This window comes from Cyprinodon tularosa, unplaced genomic scaffold (genome assembly GCF_016077235.1).
Source record: "Cyprinodon tularosa strain WSP-4 unplaced genomic scaffold, ASM1607723v1 ctg293, whole genome shotgun sequence".
In the NCBI taxonomy this organism is placed as follows: Eukaryota; Metazoa; Chordata; class Actinopteri; order Cyprinodontiformes; family Cyprinodontidae; genus Cyprinodon; species Cyprinodon tularosa.
Genome location: NW_024039000.1, coordinates 585290 through 600623, shown reverse-complemented (window position 1 = coordinate 600623; position 15334 = coordinate 585290). Strand labels below are relative to the sequence as shown.

Sequence of the window (15334 nt, the reverse complement as noted above, 5' to 3'; positions counted from 1 at the left end):
AAATATAAATATAAAAAATATAACCTCGGATGTCTGGGGGACAGTGATTCGCCTACATGGTCTGAATGCTGGCGTACCATAAAGAATAAATTATGAGCAGTTTAGTTTGTGCCTTCAAGTCGTTGCCCATCGGAAGACGTTACTTGGATATAACCTAATGGAATATCTTCAGAACAGCTCCAAATGACACAAAACTCATATGGGTGAGTAGAACATGATGTAATAACATAAAATCAAGGGCCAAATGTAGAAAAAAAAAACGGTGTTCCCCTTTAACTTTTAAGATCATGGCTTAGAGATAAAGAAAATTCAAAATTAGATTTACAGATTTTAATATTTCACAAGAAAAAACGAGGGACACTGCTGCATTGATAGCTTTCCAGCAGAATCAGTAACCCCTTCCCAAAGATAAGGTTCATCCACAGGATAAACCACAAAAAGTCATTGCTAAAGAAGCTGGTTCTTCAAGTGCAAGAGTATCATTGGACAGTTGAGAGGAAGGAAGACATTTTCAAACAAGGGTCAACTGCAATGGGGATATCTGAAATGGCTTGAGTTCTGTCGGTTTCCACAGCTGCGAAGGATTTGTGGAGCCTTGTCATCTGCTTGCGTTGGTCTACTGTGTGTAAGTCCAAACTCAGCACAACCATCTACCAGGAAACACCAGGGCTCTTCACGCTCTCCTCTATTGACTAGCTTTATGGAGACACTAATTTCATTTTTCAGCAGGACTTGGCATCAGCCAAAGTGCTAGAAGTACTAATACTGTAGTACTGTGCCTGCAGCAAACCATCCTGATATAAACAACACAGATATCCATTATGAGAAAGATGTGACATGAGAAACCCAACAGCGCAGAAGAGCAGAAGGTCACAACCAAAGCAAACTGAGCTTCCTCAGGAGTGCCCTGTAGTGTTGAATGCATATGCTTCATAATATTTTTAGCAGGCCCTATTTTATATAATAATCTAATTCATTGAAACAAAAAAAAAGATGATTTTTTTTTTTATTGAATATTGTCATATTCATCAAAACTAACATATCTTAACACTAGACAGGCATTACTCACCTGAGTAATCACCTGATATATGAGCTTAATCTAAGCCTTTAAGATGTAGTTATAATAAATTTTAAAATATATATATTGTAATTGATAAAGATCTAACCTGCCCAAGTACAATTAACAGCAATAACTACCTGATAACAGGTGCAAGCCTCAACTCCCACCCAGTACTGAGTGTAAGGACGTAAACCATGGAGTGTCTGCTGATGGGATGTTCCCTCTGATAGCTGCAAGAAAAGAAAAGCAGCAGGATAAAAATACCTTGTTTGCTCATATTTTAAAGAAAAAGAAATCAAAGCATTGTTTGACCAAGAGAAATATTGAAAACAACAAAAAACAGCTAATAGATTCAGTTGTAAATGTGTTTTTTGTAAGTGTGTGGTTTTATTCATTGGCATCATTTTACCAGAGTTAGGTTGTCCTGGTCCTCGGAAAACACTCTGAAGAGGCTTACAATCCCGTTGGGTTTAGCTGGGGGGAGGATGTCCACGACAGCTGAAGTTGATGAAACATCCAAGACAATAGGTGGGCCCACACCCTGAGGCGGAGCAGGTCCAGTCCTCCCACTGACCCATGGGCTGGAGGTGTTACCAGCTGAGTTTACAGCCCACACCTGTTGGCCACATACCAAAAAATTCATCCACTAAAGTGATCAAAGCACACCTTTAAGAATAATCTCAACAAACTACCCCCACCCTGTCGGCAGCATTTTAAATGCATTTCATGAAGTCTGACTGAGCAAGGCTTCTCTTAATTAACCAATATCCACTTGACCAACAAATGAGTACGAGTCAATTCACTTGACAATCCATCAAAACTACCATCAACACCACGAGCAAAACCTTTTCACCATGCAACCCAATACTAACATATCTGCATGACAATTACTTTTCACCTTCATCAAGGAGTTATTCACACACATACACAGTAATCTTATTTGTGTGCTTGTGTTGGGTATAATTAGAGGGTGTACACAGCGCAGGGTCAGGCGGGGTGGAGATTTGCATGTGTAAGTCATCTGTAGCCTGTCAGAAGTAGTGCAGAAGGCAGATGGATGGCTCTAAGCTTTAGTGTTGAAAGTGTGTGCCTGTGTGCGTGGTTTGTTGTTTGTGGCTATGACGGCAAGGTTTGTAAGTGTATGCATATACTTGCATGTGTGTTAAGAATTGAATTAACCTCAATAATAGTCAATTAGGCCGTAATCAATCAGACTGATTGATCTAAGTGACAGCACAGATGGACTGAGGAGGGAGAGGGGAAAGAAGAGGAGAAGATGGAGAGAGTGGAGACTGGAAGGAGGAAGGGATGGATCAGAAGATGTCAAGATACAAGCAGGAGGAGAAAAAAACGTCCAAGCTTCAAGGAATGGCAATGCACACACCTCAATGAAGAGCTGATATGATGGATCATTGTTGTGTATGAAAGGATAGAACTCAGCTTACAATAAATGAATTCAGTTCATCATTCTTCTGTTCTCCACTTTGTGTTTTCGTTTGAAATGTGGCCATTGTTGTTTTGCTGAAGCAGCAGTTTCAACCTTAAGCACATAACCAGATCAAAGAAATGTTCAAATCAGACAATATATCCTGCCTTATGTAAAACCAATAAATTGGGTAGGTACAAATGCAAATATCTATTTCCAGCGATAGCAACTAAGGCTGGACTTACAAATGCACTAATCTGAACCTTTCCATTGCTCTATAAAAACATTACAATAGTTTATTAAATGGTTTGATTGGCCAAAAATGATAAATTGCTGAAGAATACAATGTTGCCCAGCAACATCTATGTTCTTTCTTTCCATAGCAACAAAGTTAAGACCACAGCATGACGTATGGCTTTGAGTGATAATAAAAAGTTTGTGCCACATAGTCAGAAAAGGGAGTAAATGTTCAAATTTAAAGTCGGATCACATCACCTCGCCCTTGATCCAGTGTTAAAAAGGTACAACTCATGCCTTCGTCCTTATATCATCTACAAACTTTTTACAGCCTTCTCTACACTCTTGTCTTCTTGCCTCCTATTGGGCCATGATTCGGCTTGTTAGACACAAAATAAAAATATATCCTGTTAGCTGCCACGGCAGCAAAAGAGCCGCCATGGCAACAAACGACTTCAGTACGTTACCAAGCAGGATTTGAGCATTTTTATTGGACGGCGAACAGCAGGCTGGGTTTTAGTGCTCTGATAGGCCGACACAGTAACTTGGCGGGTGCATCTACTTGGGGTGAAGGGGCTAAGTTGTGTGAAAGTGGGCAGTAATTAAAAGCACGCATAAAGCTGTCAATAGGAGCTTATGACCCAGTGTAATTAGCCTAATATGATTTCTCTCTATTGGCCGTGGTGTGCTAAACTAGACTGACTCGTCCTTGTGTATGCTTGTAACACATAGGGAGAAAGTGCAGTACCCAGATATGCACACAGAATATTAACAGGTGGATGGATGAGCGAACAGATGGATAATGTAAGGAAAACAGAAAAAAATCACAAAGTGACTGAGAATAATCAGCCAGTAGGAGAATAACTTTTGGGGAAATAATTCACTCAATATAACAGAGTACAACTGTATACCTATGCTTATCGCCACCTCACACAAACCATGCTGTCCCTCCACCTCAGTCCCCCCTCCACTGCTGAATTCTCCAGGGACATGTAGCGGTCACCATTAAAAGGTCTTTCCAATACAAGCTCTGTTACCAAGCAGGATAACAGTTAATTCAATTGGCTGCCTGGTAATCAGGAAGTGGGGTGTTCAGAGGGCCCAGTGATTAATGGCTCCGTTGCCCGCTCGTCATCTCCCAAAGCTCCTCCTTCCCTCCGTCCTCATGTCATAAATTAGAAGTCTCGTAAATAAAGACGGCACCACAATCAGGCAAACTCAATCAATTACATCCGTTCACTGGCCTCGGCTCATACGTCTGACAGGCAGGAATGCTAATGTTATTGTTGCTTCCAAAGGGCTAACCTGTCAATTAGTGGGCCAATGCACAAGCACAACAGCATGATTATGGACTGCTCCATTTAACACCTGTCTGATTAGTTATGTGAATGTGAGCTTGTGTGTCTGTGATTGTTGGGGATAATGGGTGCTGGTAGGGATGGTGCTGCAGCAGGATGTTATTTTACTTCAGACAAGATGTTTAGAAAAATATTATTGCGTATCCTCTGGTGCTTTAGTACCATTAGTCTTGTCTTCAAATGAGGCTAATGGTGAAATTTAGCAAGGAACTGTTTAAGGTTACTGCGGAAGACTGGATTTGAAATCTTAGGTTTTATTAATTAATTCGATTCCTTATTTCACTTTATGCTCGAGCCAGAAGAACACAAACCAACTGCTACCTGACAACTGAGTCAAAATAACTAAGGACACTAATCAAGTTGCACCTTATGCATATAAACAGAGAACATTCTTTCTTCATGGTGTTTAGTGCTGATTTAGGTTCATGTGTTTTTATTTTATTGAATAATCCTTTAAAATGCACCTTTCTTTTTACCTGGTATTTGTATGTCGTGTAAGGCTGAAGTCCACTGTCTTTGAATGATGTGGAGACATTCTTATAAACAGATGTTGCTGTACCCGGCTTGTCTGTCTCCAAGGCGTCTTGTCTGCGGTGTATCTCATAGTGTAGGATCCTACCATTCGACAGAGCTGGGGAGGACCAAGTGAGAAGAAAGCTTGTCTGCAGGCTGGACTGAGGGTCAGTTGTGATATCTAAGAGTGGTGCTGGCTGACCAGCAGGGGGAGCCTCCAGCGTGCATACTGAGGACCAATCACTAGAAGAACAGCCCAGCACTGTGCAGGCTTCTACCCTCACTTCATACCTACACAGATAAAAAATTAGGATTAAGAATAAATACAGGGATATAAAAAAGTAATAAAAATACTTCTTTGGACAAAATAAATAAATAAATCAAATAATCACAAATTTTTTTTTTTTTCAGCCTTTAATTTAATAATGTCTTATAAATGTTTTCATACTACTAAAACTTTTCCACATCTTGTGAAATAAAATCACAAACCTAAATGAAGATAAAGAAAATGGAAAACTGATTCATCCATAATTTTTTTATTTTAAAAGGCTTAAAGCTACAGTGTGTAATTTTCAGCGACATCTAGCGGTCAGACTACAGACCGCAGCAACATGAACATCTCCCCCCCACCGCTTCTCCCCCCCAACAGTACGGCGAGCGTTACGGGACAAAATTTCTTCTACGACGTCCACATCACCTACCCTCTCAAGTGATGAGGTTTGTTTACATAGATAATTTTACAGATAGTATTTCATTAGTCTGTGTAGGGTATAGATTTCATGTAGACTTAAGATAATAAATATACCCGTTATTTTTTCTACATCGTTGTGACGTCTTGGTGAGCTGCTTTGCATGGTGATATAAACAGACGAAGTAATTGTAGTCATTAGTTTAACAGCGAGATTGTGTTCGCTGGAAGAATATATATCCCCCGTTTACAGAGTCCAAGTCATTTTGGTGGCACGGGGGTTACAACGCGAGGGAGAGGGAGAGGACGAGGGCGAAGGCAGGGAGGCCGTGCAGCTAGGGCCAGGCGAGAGAGGGGAGCCAGCGGGGTGAGAGCAGAGGAGGAAAGGCTTGAAGATCTCCAAAGGAGCCGGAGAGAAGTAACCGAGGTATATATCCAGAAAATTATTTTACAGAAAATTACTGAATCATTACCTGTGAAACGTCAGGGACGTTGCTGAATAAGTATACTGGAGAGTAACAGCATCATCACGCAGCATGTTATTGTTTTAGACAGGTCTGAGCATCCTGTACTCCAAAAACTGCAGTGATATTAGACAATTGTGTGTGTAGGATTAATTACCTGTCCAAGAGAAAACTGGCAACTTGAGCGTCACTTTGAAAACCTTTTTCCTCCATCAGTGACTTCCATCGTGTAAATGCCGTGCCAATGTTGATCCGTGTTTTTTGCCGTTTCTTGTCACGCTTGCGTTTATTCTCGTCGTGTTTCCGCTTCTTAGATGACGGGGGTTCGGTGTCCGCCGCTTTTCGTTGTGATACAGAGTAGGCATGATCCTCCATTCGTCTGATGTTTGGCCACACAGTGCCAAACAGTTTGCAAAGTCACTCACGCCTGCCGCCTTGTTCACCTTTCTTGTTACTGAGGCGCAGTATACCTGCTTCTTCTTCTTCTTTGGTTTCAGGCAGACTAAACGCTTCTCAGGCATAATACTGCCATCTACTGTTCAGTACCGTCTCAGTTAATCTCTCTCAACTTGCCGTAGTTATTTTTGAGCGTCATGGGAGATCTCGCAATCGCTAGTTTGTTGCCTCTGCGCTTGCCGTAGCGCAAAGATGTCAGCCTCCATGGCTGCGAGACCCGCTCCTATGTAATTATAAATAACGAATTCTAAGGCAACGCAAATATTATGGTTAAAAGGCTGAGCTCATAGGTGATGATAAATAACATAGTTATGTATAATATATTAAATTTCTGACTTTATATGCCTGTAATTATTACACACTGTAGCTTTAAGAGCAACTTCATAAAGACAGGTTATGTGATTTAACCTGGCTTTTATGAGATTTTTCTTTAGGCATTAAAACTCTGATCTACCTTGTTTGCGAAAAAATATTTTTTTGGTTGTAAAACATGGTAGAACTGCTGAGCTTAAATTTTTACTCACTCCTACATGTTTGCTGCAAAACTGTCTACATATCCATCATTATTCTGACAATTTACTGGACATTTGTTAAAATCCTGCTTCTGTGCCTAAAACCATCTGTTTGACACCCTCTTCAGATTGAAAAGAGGTTGCTGCATCTTATTTATGCTCATTGTTAACCTGGAAGAACTGACAACAGCAGCTCCATGCTAGGCTGTTGTGGTTTGCTTTAGGACTGATAAAAAACTGTAAATTAATTAGAATTTAGATTAAAAGTACTGTCCTTTTTTCCAATTGCCTCTGTCTCTGGTGAAGACAGTGGGGAGAGATCCAACTGCTCTGTTGCGAACCAATCATCACAGGAACTGTTTTGTTCGCTATGTTTGTGCTGCTGTGTTCCAATGTCAATCACAGCAGAGACGCTGCCCACCTTTAAACACCCCTACCCATTCTGTAGTCCTCCGCCTTTTAGAAATTGATTTCAAATATTATTTGTGGACAGAAGTTGGGCTCTGGAGCGATATAAATTGTACTCTAACAAGTAAGGCCTCTTGCAATGAACTATAACAGCCAGAGCCCAAGATCATGAAGGTGGCATGATAAAACATGATAAAAAACCGAATGAAGAAAATCCTACGAGAGAACTTCCCTGCATGGCAGAGTGGAGTAGCCTCCACTAAGGTGGGAAAACAGACCACAAAGTTTACACTGGGGAGAGCAAAGCGATCTGGTTCAACCCAAAAATGACCAAATTGCATATGCTACAGGCAGTTGGAGAATGATTATGAAAGGAAGATGACGTTCTAAGCCAAGGTGTTGGCGGTCATAATGGTAACAATTAAAACAACAATAGTAATTATGGATATATTTTAAAGTCCATCTTACATAAAAACAAAAGTTAAATTTAAACAAAAAGTCAAACTAATAAAAGTTACATTTAAACTATTAAATATCAATGATAAAACATTGAAAAGCTGACTTTGTCGGCTCCTCGATCTTAAGCCTCTGTGGCAGAAAATGAGTAACTGTCAGACTCAAGAGGAAGATTTCAATCTAAACAGCTCACAACACCTGTTTGATCCATACTATTCCAAAAAAAAGTAGTCCCTAATTAAAAACATAAGACATAGCTGGATTTTGTATGGAGCCAATCACGGAACATTAAAGGATGAAAATAAAAATCCCTCTAGGCACAAGTCTGAGATTTGCACTTCACAATGGCACACATTCTCTGGTGGCTGTTAATTTTCTGTTTTGTTTTTTTCCGAAATCATACATGATATTTATGTTAAATCATTGTGTTTTTCTTTTTTATTTAATTGCATGTTTTTTTTTTTTTTTTAAATCTAATCATCACATAAACAGGTTTTTAAACATATTACTGCAGTTTCAGTAACACTGCACATTACACACAAAAACATAATTAGCACTCTATGTGGAGGTGAACCTTTATACAAAAGTAAGATTACATCTTAGTTCGAATTGGAAGTATGTTTTTCTGTTTTTGAAAGTGGAAAAATCAGAGAGAGAATCAGACTTACCTATGGTAAGGACTCAGTCGATGCAATATGATTTGCTTGTCATAAAAGGAACTATCTTCTGGAGTAAAGATAGCACTGGTGATGTTGAGCTGGACAGGATCTCTCAGATACACGGCGTAGCTCACTATTTCTCCATTAGGTCGAGCTGGAGTCTGCCACTCTACTCTAACCTGGTGACAAAAAGATAGAAAATAAGAGCTTACTAACTTCTCAATAACAACTTCTAGAGCTCTTGACTCAGGTCTGTTTAGAAAGATCAACCAACCCGGGTTGCCTCCAGTGATGTTAGCGTTGGGAGAGCCACACCAGATGGGACTGATGGATGAGTTTTTGCTGTGGCTACCTCACTGCTTACAGCACCTCTGCTGTTGTTGGCCCTGACAACATAGCTGTACTCTATGCTTGGCAGGAGAGTGAAGTCGTGATAGTGGGTGTCTGTGCCAACGTAGATAACTTCACCATCTCTGCAGAGCTCATACCCAGTGATGATCCCATTAGGATGATCGGGGGGTCTCCAGGTGATCTCAACGGACTCTGGCCCCGTAACCTTTTGATAAATAGTTAAAGGAAAACACTTTAAACAAGGTAGAGACTTCAGTGTGTAAACAAACTACTTGTTGGTGACATTAAGTGAACTTAGATAGTTGTTTATGTTGTACAAAAAGCAAACCTACTGACCGCTATGCTTGTTTTACTGATTTTGATTTTTAATGTTACTGCTAAGGTTTTAAAAACTGAAACTGTATTTTATTTACCACAAACTGAAAAAACAGTTTTAACGCCACATTAGAGATAAAAACCACCTTAAGAGTTGGGACTGCCAGATGTGTTGGGGGAGCTTCCTTAGTAACAACGGTTGTCGTATTGCTGGTAGTGCAGCCACCTCTGGTACAAGCCAACAGAACCAGCTGATAGGACGAATGCGGCTGCAGATTTGACAGCACTGTACCAAAGTCTCTCCCACGATAGGCCTCTTTGTTGTTCATTTTCAGGATATATTCTGTCACCTCTCCGTTGTGCATCAGCGGTTTACTCCATGAAATGTTTATAATATCAGAAGTTATGGCATCCATTGTGGGGGGATCTACCATCTCAGGTGGGGCCTCTAGCGTTGTGATGTTAGTCCAGGGGCTGGTTGTACATCCCTCAGAAGTGCAGGCTGTCACTGAATAGCTATTAGGAAATAAAAGAAATGAATCAAAACTCCCTTGTTTTGTGCTTATTTGCTAAATTACCTTTTAAGCAGATGAGTGATCAGAAATTAATAGAAATGAAAGACACAAATACCTGTAAGTTGAGAATGGATGCAGGTCTTCATCTGTGTAGGTCAAGACAGTCGGGTCAAAACTGAATGAGAAGCTGACATTATTTCTCTGTATCCTGTAGGACTTTATAACCCCATTTGGCTCCAAAGGAGGAGTCCAGGATATCACCAGCTCACTGGGTCGGCCATGGACGTGTCTCACTCTTGGAGCGGTGAGGCCACGAGGAGGGGCTTGTCTTGTTGTAACAGTTACCCAGGAGCTGCAGGTGTGTCCGGCTGGGTTGTGAGTACAGATGCTAAACTCATATTGGGTCCAGGGACGCAAACCGGTCACGGTATAGGAGAGGGATTCGGTTCGCTGAGGGGATATTTCTGGGAAGAGCAACTGTGGGAGGCATGAAGGATGATAGAGGTGGGTACTTAAGTCAAGAATTTAAGTTTTGTTACAAATAAACTAAATAAAACTATGTTTAAAGGGTGGAACTGTATCTGTAACGACTATATGAGTACAATCCAAGCCTTAATATATTCTTTCATGCAGTTTAAATTGATTGGAGTGATCCCTATAGTATTTCCCCTACCTTTCCCCCATCGGTATCTTCTTCATTTATTTGCGATGTCCCGCTCTCTTTCAGTCTCCTCCAAAGCAGAGAATATTCTCCAATTGGCCCATTGGGTTGTGAGGGAGGCTCCCAAGTAAAGGACACATGGTCAGAGCCAACAGAAAGAGGCTTAGGGGGCAGCTGCAATGCAGGTGGTGCAGCCGCTGTGGTGATGTGCTGAGGAGGGCTGTGCGTGCATCCTGCCGAGGTACAGGCTTCAAGAGTCAGAGAGTAAACAGTCCATGGCTCCAAACGACGAAACAGGAAACTCCGTGATAACCCACTGAACTCCAGGTTCCCCTCACTGTACAAATTATACATCTGGAGAAATGAATATGAGAAAGAAAATAGTCAAAGAGGCTGTGCAGATGGGACTTAAAGGAAACTAGAAAAATTAACTTCCTTTTTAACTGTTTACCTGTTGCTATATTGTTAAACTGCTTGCAGATTATATAGAGATGTCAAAAATAACAGCTATAATGAACTATACAGTGGAACTAATACAGTATCACCTGCCTTAACCCCAAACTAAGAATGATTATTTATTTATTTTGCCTAAGACGCTGACAAATGGAAACAGTCATACACAATCACTAAGCCATGAGACTTTGCAATTGATGAGGGCCTAAAAACACTTCAACCCCATTGAAGCATCTTAAATACAGACCTTTTATGGGTTAGGGTTAGGAACATTTTCTTAAATATAACGTTTAAAAAAAACTCTTTGAATAGCCCGGATTATGCTCATATAGTATAAGACTTAACTACGACTAAATCCAAGGTATATACTTCCATAAATAATAACACTTTTAGTAAGTATTATCTGTCAATTGTTATTGCTATACGTTTTTGTCTTATTTATTTCAACAAAAATGTTGTCACACTGCAAATGGAAATACATTTAATTATGTATTTCATTATTGTTTGCTTTCAGATAAAGTTGTTCCACTATCAAAAGTGTGATACATCATGACACCCCAAGATTAGTACCGTGATGACTCCATTTGGAGAACGTGGCTCCTCCCAGCTGAGCAGCAAAGCTCTACCCTCCTCCTTCTGCTCTATTGTAATGTTTCCCAGACCTGCTGGGGAAGCCTCCAAGGTCATGACCTCCACCCATGGACTGGAAACAGAACCTGAAGCGGAACCAAACAATCAGACTCACTAAGGGTATATTCATAGCACATTTCAAATTTCATTTTTTTCATTTTCCAAAGTACCTGCCCGATTCACAGCTTCCACACAGAGACTGTACTGACTGTATGGGTCAAGACCAAAGACTGATGCCTCCAACACTGAACCCTGAAAGATAGAAAACATGTTAAGAACCAGAATTCTCAAACTCATGGGCCAATTAGACAGCTTTGGTTAACTATGAAGCTATAAAGCACGAAAACTTAGAGTAGAATGATGTCAAAAATCACTGAACTAACTGAAGTGAAGACAGTAACAGACATCAACAGATGCTGGGAGCAATTTAGGCTCTACTTTAACCAAAACTTCAGTCTGAGAAGGACGACTTGCACTTTAGTTCCAAATGTGAAAACATGGGATTTTACTAACTGATATACTCAGTGAACAGACTACTTTCGGTACTATTAGTAACACATCCTAATAAAAGTGTATTTCTCAGCCTACTATCCCTAAATGCTGTAGAAACATGCCCAGTAAGAGATAGTGTACAATAATGTGTAACCAAAAGCTTATGTTTACATTTTATCGCTGCTGCACTTTAGAAATAGTTATTTCTTGAGAGCTATACTGAACGAATTTTTGTTTTTCACACACTCTGTGTGTACAAAATTACAAAGTTTGTCTAAGTCAAAGTTCTTTTTTGTCCCTGCAGTTTCTGCTGCTGTTTATGTGTAAGAAAGCAATATTGAATTTTAAGGTGAGGGGATGTAAGAAGGGTCTTTTTTTTCAGCTTTTATTGTCATTAAACTGTCACAAGTACAGTGCAACGAAATGAACTGTGCGTTTAACCCATCTCCTTAGGGAGCAGTGGGCTGTCATTGTGCGATGCATGGGGAGCAGAGTGGAGTTAAGGATCTTTGCTCAGAGACCCAGAGTGGCAGTCTGTGGGACTGGGGCTTGAACTTAGAAACTGTAGATTCCAAGCACAATGCCCTAACCACTAGGCCGCCACTTTAAATACATATTTTTTTCTGTTCATTTTTCAAACTTGACATTATTGAGTAAAATATCATTTAACATTTAACCAATCATGCACTTCCCAATGGATACTAACATTTTCTTTGGTTTATGAAGTTATAACACACAGCCAAACTGCAATCAACTCACCATTTTCAAATGTCTATGGTGATATAAAAAAAAGTTATTCTTTAAATAGCTCTTTTCGTTACAAATGGAATAAATGAAAAGCTGGCCTTAAGACCAAAATGACTGAGCAAGCGTCAAAAGACAATACTGAAAAGCTGATGGTGAAGTGGGTCAAATGCCAACATGACAGCCAGCCAGAGGAAATTAGTTACACAATCAAATCCTGTCTGAATAAAACCAGAGCATCAACCATCAAAAGGGGAATGAAAGGAACAATGGAAACTAAGATGTCATAACATGGGATTTATAATATCAATGTTTCAGCATCCAGGCTCTGACACGGTCAAGTGAGAAACCCATGCCAGACACAGAGACAGCGAGAAACGTAGCAGGAAATGTCTGTCCCTGGTGGGTGATTTCAAAGCCTCCAGATTAAGTATTTATGTCGCACATGCACCATTTCATATCATCTAAACAAACGCATACTAAACAAGGGTGTGTGCCAGTAGCTTTAGGCAGTGGGACCCGGCCCAACACCCTGGCAGATGCAGGAAAAGTGTGTATGTGTGCGTGATACAGTGAAAACACCATTTACTAATTGATAAGAGGCACACTGTTGTTTCAAAAGGCCCTGGCGTGCGATGACGAGGAAGTTTGGGAGCACGAGGCTCCTGGATGTAGCATTTATACCCAGTCTTTGTGTTGATTATAACTGGGAGCTCTGAAGCAGCTATGAGCGTGATATCTCCACATTTGTGTGAATGCATAACACAGGAGGGTATGCTTCTTTCAAGTGTTGAGTCCGCAGATCAAGTTTTGCTTGCACATAATTAAGCATATGTAAAGAGATTAACTGCTAACGCACTTCCATGCAACTGCAGCAGGATCAAAAAGGCTCACCATTTTCACAGAACCAAAGGAAATCCCCCCAAAATCACCGTGGCGTGGCACCAAGGCAGAACTGTCTGAACAACAACCAGAATGCATGTACTAACTATATTCATGTCTGGAAGCCAACACATTTTTCATTCACAGTAAAACAGGATTAATAACCCCCTAGACACAAGCTAAATCCTCCTGCAAATCACAGCACTTCTCACTAAAAGAGGGAGGAAAGACCACAATGACAATGTGCGGCGAGAGAGAGTGGGGGAAAGAGAAAAGACAAAGGGGTGGAGGCAGTTCAAAAAACATGGTAAAAATTTACATTTTAGTAAGGCAACACATGGAAGGGGTTTAGGAGAGACTGATATGAAAAAGTGAGATGTAGGTTAGTTAATAACTGATGAAGCAAATAAAAAAGGAAGTTAGACAGTGAAGGAGAATCTCAGCGAAGTAATGGAGGAGTGGAGGAGGCCAATGCTAGAGAGAAAAAGATAGATGTGGCAAAAGAGAAAGACAGATTAAGTGAGCCAGAATGAGAGATCTCTCTACCTTAAAAGCCAGTGAAATATGTGAGGCATGTGGCCTATAAAGCGGTTAACATATGCACATTGTCAATAGCAGCATCTGGCGCTGGCAGATTTTATAGGAGCGTGGAGACTCTGCTACATGCCTCTAGATGGCAATACATTCAAACACTTTATCACTGAAACACACCACATTAAAAGGCTGCTCGCTGCAACACACACACAACAATTAAGGTCTGACCGTGAAATTCACACACACACACACACACACACACACACACAAACAGGTGAGCAGAATGTTAATAAATGCTGCTGAAATACACAACTATCTAAAGGCATTAACAACTACCACAATAACGATTACACTGAAACACACGCTCACAAACATACGTTCATAGTAAGAACAAAAAAATGGTGAACATTTTAGGGATTTAGTGAATTTCTTGGTAAGATATACAAACAAAAATATAAAAATATTAATGGAAATAAAACTTTTTTTTTATATATATATATATTTGGATAAACCCAGATTAAACACTGGAAAGGCAACCTTACATCTGTAAATTCTGATTTGATATACAAGATTTACATTATTAAGCTCCAAGTTTTTGTATTTTTTTGCCTGCATCACATTTTACAGTATTTGATGAGGATTTTGACATTACCTCAATATGAGCTATACATATTATTCCTCACCTTTACGTAACTCATCTAGATAAAACTGAGCATTAAACATCTTAGACAGATGTTGCAGTGAGAAAAAAAGAAACAAAATCAGTTATGCATTATCCCAATGCAATATTGGGTAAGTTTTGACTGAATTGCGAGTCTCTTCACATGATACACAGATACATATAACAAATTATTGATTATTGATGCACAGTGACAAGAGTTAATTAATTTACCTTTGTTAATTATGATGAATAAAGATTCTAATTAGGAGGTAAGTTTTGGTAAAAAAAAACAAAAAAAAAGAATAAAGGTTTTTAAAACATAACTGCTTAAAGTATGTTCATGCAATGTAAAGTATGTGGTGCAATCACAACATGTTAATCTACCTGAAATTCATAAATTAGATTTGTTTCACAATCAGAGGGCTGTGGTTAATCTAATTCTTTTACACTTCTTTTTTAATAGCGCACTTCGCACATCTATATAATGTGACGGGTGAAAAAGGAACCAAATTTATAAAAGGACTCCCACACACTGTCCATCTTGCATTAAAAGACATTTATCTGCACTGTTTTGGAACTTGACCTTCTTTAGGCAAATTTAATGCCTACATGCCATAAGTAAGACAATGTGTGGGAGTCCTTTTGCACATTATGACACTTATATTTTTAGAAATTTTTTCCTTCAACTTCCTCTGTGAACCCTTCTGGGTTACTCTCCTACTTATCCCCATAAGTGTGTAACCAATACAACCACAATAAACTAAGATAAAAAAATCTTAACATTTATAACTTTGAGTTTGTGATTTACTACCATGCACCAGTACATACACAACATTTTTTCCCTAGCAAGATGATTCCA

General features: G+C 39.7%; 1 protein-coding gene across 1 annotated transcript in view; it reads right to left on the bottom strand.

The window, feature by feature from the left end:
* ush2a (Usher syndrome 2A (autosomal recessive, mild)) overlaps window positions 1-15334 on the bottom strand; it is a 304801-nt gene that overhangs the window by 6758 nt on the left and 282709 nt on the right. The window contains exons 75-84 of the mRNA XM_038291100.1: window positions 11333-11414; window positions 11103-11248; window positions 10092-10433; window positions 9534-9895; window positions 9050-9419; window positions 8512-8793; window positions 8247-8416; window positions 4558-4885; window positions 1470-1676; window positions 1198-1290 (exon numbers count right to left, since the gene is read on the bottom strand). Of these exons, the coding sequence (XP_038147028.1) occupies window positions 1198-1290; window positions 1470-1676; window positions 4558-4885; window positions 8247-8416; window positions 8512-8793; window positions 9050-9419; window positions 9534-9895; window positions 10092-10433; window positions 11103-11248; window positions 11333-11414 (2382 nt within the window). The remainder of the gene's footprint in view (window positions 1-1197; window positions 1291-1469; window positions 1677-4557; window positions 4886-8246; window positions 8417-8511; window positions 8794-9049; window positions 9420-9533; window positions 9896-10091; window positions 10434-11102; window positions 11249-11332; window positions 11415-15334) is intronic.